Genomic DNA, 5,785 nt, shown 5'->3' on the forward strand with positions numbered 1-5,785 from the left:
AGATGCCTATCACTTTAATCAAGACTTGAAGCTTCCTTTGATAATTTATATGCCCACTGCTCGGTCAAAGGTTGTTGCCAATAAACACAAAAATAAATTCGGATTATTTAATTCAGTTTCTGCATTAAAAAAATCTTAACACAAATATCCTAAAAAAAGATTTTTGTCTTGGACACAAAAGCAAAAGGTCTGTGTTTTCATGCTTCTATTTGAAAATAAAATATTTAGCCTTCAGGTTTTTTTTTCCTGTTGCTAAAATTAATTTAGCAAACCAGTTACATTTTCAGCTCTCTATAGAGAAAAGGCCTGTAAGTCCAGAGCTGTAGGATGTTTTGTTATTTCTACTTGTCAGATGTCTTCCTTCAGCTGGCAGTACTTCTTAGCACTGCCTGTGAACCGATTGGTTCGCTTTACCACATGACGCCCAGTATATGGCCCGCCCGTCAGCATCTCCAAGGCAGAGACCGCCGCGGAGCTCAAGCCCTCCATCAACTATGGATATGTGACTTAAGGCAAAACAAACTACCTCTAGAAGTTGTGTGATTTTTTAATCAACTATTAACTGTTAGGAAGTACAGCAATATAATTTAGAAGTGGTCACGTTGAGTAGCCTCTTCTTCCTGCGAAATGACTGCTGTTCTGGATAGCCTTGGCTCGGATATGCATACAAACCATATTACCTCGAGCAGCTTCAGCACCGTTCACAAGTCCCAGGATTCTCCAACACTGCCGGTGTCAACTGTGACCGACAGCAGCTTCTTCAGTAGTTCACAGACAGGTCACTGTGCAGGGACAGCGTACGCACAACTGGCATCCTATTCCTATCATCCTGGCACGGTGGGTAATGTTCATTACAGCCCCAAAGCGTACGATTTAGGCTATGCTTCCTCCTATGGCGCTTATGGAACGTATGGAGCCAGCTCTTCACCCACACCAACCGAACCGGGTAAGAACATCTCTCAGCCGTTGTCCAACTTCGTTTTCTTTTACCCATATTGAGGATTTACCAAATGTTAAGATAAGTCAGTTTGAATTCTTATAGTTCACAATGACTTTTGTGGTTCATTTTCATAGAAAAAGAAGAGAGTGAACCGGAGGTGCGCATGGTGAATGGAAAGCCAAAGAAAGTCCGGAAACCGCGAACCATCTACTCCAGTTTTCAGCTGGCGGCTCTCCAGCGCAGATTCCAGAAGACCCAGTACCTCGCGCTTCCAGAGCGCGCAGAACTGGCGGCGTCTTTGGGGCTTACGCAGACCCAGGTAAAACGCGGCTCTTTTTGCCAATATAATACATGTTTAGACTTTAGTTCTGCAGTGCTATTTGTTAGTTCTTCTAGAACTGCATGCCATGTTTCATATACATTTGCGCGTCGTTTTTGGACATCCACAGGTGAAGATATGGTTCCAGAACAGACGCTCAAAATTCAAAAAGTTGTGGAAAAATGGCGAGATTCCAGCAGACCAGCAGGTTGCTTCCGGTGACTCTCCTTCCAGCTCTCCACCGCCACAAGCAGGTTGGGATTTCCCACCGAACCAGACACAGAACGACGGGGACACAGTTTCAGAGCAGCCCACAGGGCCGCCAAACACCACTGCCCCATCGTTCTTAACAAACTATTCCTGGTACTCATCTACGAATGCGGTTACACATCTACAACCCAGTACCCTAATACAACCTCATCACAGCTCTGCAATGAGTGCAGGGACCATATTCTAACAGAGGACTAAAATGGCTGAATACACCTGTTGTGGGAGGATATAATAGGCCTTTTGTCACTGGACTTGTATTTTAGGAGAACATTAACTTCAAAATCTATTTTCAGGCTGGGTTTGCTAAAGATGTTTGCCGTGGAATTCTTTGGCGCGACTAATGCGCTCGAGCAACGCACATTAAATTATTTTTCTATTTATTTATTTGTTTTCGTTTTAGTCCAGTTGAAAGGGGTAATCAGATTATTTCACATTCCAACTACAAACGGGTAGCCTTTTTGAGTGTTGTACAGAAATTATTAGGTTTATTGATAAATCTATTAAAATGCTTACAATCTGCAGTAATAATTAAATGTGCGTTTTACTCAGTTAAAGTTTCATTCTTTGCTTGTCATTTAAAGTATTTTCTATTGCCATCTGTTTGTGCTGTAAAAAGTCTAGATTTTATCTGATCATAAAAGTCCCATAAAGCACCGTGTTAACCTGACATCTACGATTTTTAATAAACACTTGAAATTATCAAGGCGGACGGGGCCTTTGATAACATTGGACAGATACCCAGTAACATGACCTAATTTATTAATTATTTTTATTCGGCCCGCATAAACTGTATAAAATCTCTGTAGAATACATTTGCAGATTCTCTCTGTTAATATCTTCCTTTAATTCCTACAGTGCATAAAATATATTATGCAATATAGGACAACTCTGCTCAGCCCTTTGTAAATTGTCTTGGTGAAGAGGTACTATCCTGTACCTCTGGGTATATGAGGGGGAACGCCTGGCATTCGGACGCGTCTTGGCATGCGCAGAAGGAGATGCGAGGGCGTTCCGCGTGCGGCGAGGGCTCTTCCCACTCCAGACTCTCTGGAGTCAGCTCGTTCCTCTTCCAGACGTTTTATGAACGCCACTCAACCAGAGAAAAAAATACATAAAACCGCCTCAAGCAGACCGCCCTGGAAACATTCTCCTCAAGCCCTCGCTTCTAACTCCAGCACAGCCTTGAGTTATTCTTGTACGGGGACACACAGTTCTCAGCTTGCCTCACGTCTTTACATGGTCAACTTCAATATTTCTGGAACTAAAATAGTTACTGCAATAGGTGGGAAACCCGGATTACTATAAGAGTAAAGCATACAACCACCTGCCCAAGTGTACATTAGTTTCTACTAATATGACTGCCGATGGTTAGCTTTCTGCAGTAATCTGTCCACGTCGCCTTTTGTCATAAGGAAACTGAACTTAATTGATCAAATAGCTTGCACGAACAAACATCATAACATTATCATCTGTGTTCTCGAAGTTTACCCACGAAGTTATTTATAAATAATAACGTTTTCAGGCGCTGTTGTAACTAATTGTTTATCTTACATGATTTGTTTCTGTTGAGGTTCATTTGAGCTTCCGCGGTTTTTCTAAATAAGGACTCGTGGTTAGGTCCCGAATCCTTTGATTCTTATTGAAAAAGACGTCTATTTTTAATCTGATTTCGAGTACCATCTCATTCTCGTACGCAGCAGGTATCCGTGGTGGCATATGTAGGTACGGCAAAGGCTACTATGATTATAAGCACATTTAAACTGTTTTGCTTAAACTCCTTATGTCAACATTCACAGCTGGGAGTAATTGAAATGCCAGGACTTATTTGCAACCACACCACTATGAGTTCAAATGACTGCTTCCGTTTGGATTCAAGGCTACATCTGCATGAAGGAGAGGGTCCTGTAATATTTCTCAAAACGAAACATTTTGCGGTTTTGTTTCTAGTGCATCAATCAGTTTTGTTAAAGCTGCTGCAAGTTTTCGCGGTGGGTGGGTTGTCACTATAAGACAAAGTTGATTTGCAACACTTTGGTCGATCTCTTTAATCTCTTTTCTATAGACATGTATTCAGTGAAGCATAAATGAGTACACCCCTTTTGAAAATGAATATTTTTTATCGATTTTTCAGTGAAAAGTGACAATATATTTTGGTGCATGTAAACAAAACAGGTCTATTAAACCGTTATATCCATTAAAATAACAGTTTGGTCGCTTAACATCTTTAGGTATAAAAGAAAGAATAATACGTTTAAATTTAACAAGTTATATTGCAACCAAAAACTGCAATATTTTAAGTATTTTTTTATTCTTTATTATTTCCTTGATTTTTCCTATATTTACTAAAATTATGATTTAATATTTGCTCCAACATATTAATTTAAGTCTACAAATTTTTGGACTAGATTGGTTCCAGTTTTGGCTTTGGTAATGACTAATCGAATACACATATATTATTGTAAACCATACTATAATTTTTATTATAAGAGATATGTGAGGGGTGTACTCAATATGATAATTATAATATATGTATTTAATTGCGATTTAATGAGATTAAAATATTTATATAAGCTATGTATATATTTAGACGACTAATGTATTACAAGATTAAAAATAGGCTAAAGAAAGAACTGCAGGGTCTTGAGCTATAGAATCAGCATTTCAGTCACCATGTGCAGACACAAATGAAAATAAAAACCAAAGATAAAATAAGGTGTAATTAAACTGATACGAAAAGAACTAAACGAAAAGTATTCGAAATGCGAATGTAACTTTACTTAAGGCCTATATATTGATCGCAAGAACATCCTTCATGACAGAATAAACAACACCTGCAAACGATTCAGCACTTGTCTACACGCTGTATCTACATAAGAAAAACGCCAATTGATTCTCCGCCTATTACTTTTTTCTTTTGTCCGACTGAAAAGATTCCCTCAGCGCCAGAAATTGCTCGTAATTGCGACAGACAGAGGAAAATGCGCGAGGATGCACAAAAACCAAATGGGTGCAATTATGATTCGATTCAATGAGCACAGCTTAGAAAGACAGGCACCATGCGGTCAGAAATTGTGATTAAAAAAATCGCATAAACTATAAAGCATCTAAAGACATACAGATATACAGATAAAGATATAATAATAATAATACTATTAATATTATTGCGACTTGGTATTGTGCATCATCTTCACAATAATGGCTTTTCAAATTTTCCCTTTCACTATTTTTTCCCCATATGCCATGTCGCTGCAGTGTTTGGTTTTTGAAAAGTGTAATTGAAAATTAAGGTATATGTAGCCTAATTTATATGGGTAATTATTAATCCATGTTCAATTCTGTCGTGTAATCAAGTCGTTTCCCTTTTCTTTGTCCATGTCTTGAAATAAAAACATCACTGTTATATTAATAAAATCAATTCTTTTGACACAATAGGTTATATTGTATATATCATGTGTATCTTTTTTAGAGAAACTGCGCGTTTTTTTAATATAACCCTTGCGGACGGTTTAGAAAAGCAGAAGGAAAGTTTCCAGATGGCACTTCAGCCTCTGAAGCTACGGATTAACTAGTAAGGGTCACAATGTAATTAACTCTAATTGTACACATCATAGAGGCACAGTCTTATTAAACAGATGTAGAATGGAAGTCGACTATTCGAGCACGTCAGTGCACTTTCTAGCTCATTTCACTCAGAATAAATTTAGTCATTCAAGTGTGGTTATCGTGGAAGTAAAATATTTGTAAAATATTTTAAACTACCACATACACCCTAAATCGACTATATGACACTGTTATTGTTATAGGAGGACAAATTTCAAACTCGGTTAAATGTCAGACGGCATAAACAGTTTACAAATGATGTCGTGTAGCAAGATATGATTATAGGGTATTCTTAATACGCTACACATGGCTCATACTGTAACCCATGGCCCATAAATATAATCACCTCTCGAGAGATACAGCGCTAACTACATTACCGTGGAGTAATATGATGTATGGAGAAACCCCGACAAAATAATAAGACATAATGACATTTCATTCCCTGTGCATTCAATCCTTAAGTCAGAGATGATATCATAAAGCAAGAGTTTGTAACAGTAAAGAGATCTAGAAACTCATTAGGTTAAATAACACGCATTAAATAATTAGAACTCCATTAATTCGAGATGTAAAAACCTGGTAAAAACCCAGTGGTGGAGCCGCGCAGCTGTTTCAAAAAATATTTGATTAAGACAGGTAAAAATTACGATAAAAAA

The 5,785-nt window shown here is 38.0% G+C and overlaps 1 protein-coding gene across 1 annotated transcript; it reads left to right on the forward strand.

Moving 5' to 3' along the window:
• Window positions 1–448: 448 nt before the first annotated feature.
• dlx2b (distal-less homeobox 2b) lies at window positions 449–2,077 on the forward strand. Its single transcript, XM_056458498.1, has 3 exons — window positions 449–946; window positions 1,075–1,259; window positions 1,390–2,077. Exons 1-3 carry the CDS (start codon window positions 628–630, stop codon window positions 1,714–1,716), a joined length of 831 nt encoding a protein of 276 aa, XP_056314473.1. The 5' UTR covers window positions 449–627; the 3' UTR covers window positions 1,717–2,077.
• Window positions 2,078–5,785: the final 3,708 nt, after the last annotated feature.

This window comes from Danio aesculapii, chromosome 1 (assembly GCF_903798145.1).
Source record: "Danio aesculapii chromosome 1, fDanAes4.1, whole genome shotgun sequence".
NCBI lineage: Eukaryota > Metazoa > Chordata > Actinopteri > Cypriniformes > Danionidae > Danio > Danio aesculapii.

Excerpts from the sequence above, each read along its gene's own strand:
- dlx2b (XM_056458498.1), top strand. The coding sequence starts at position 628 with ATGACTGCTGTTCTGGATAGCCTTGGCTCGGATATGCATACAAACCAT. Across the intron at positions 947-1,074 it reads ACCCACACCAACCGAACCGG|AAAAAGAAGAGAGTGAACCG; the intron begins GTAAGAACATCT and ends TCATTTTCATAG. Across the intron at positions 1,260-1,389 it reads TGGGGCTTACGCAGACCCAG|GTGAAGATATGGTTCCAGAA; the intron begins GTAAAACGCGGC and ends GGACATCCACAG.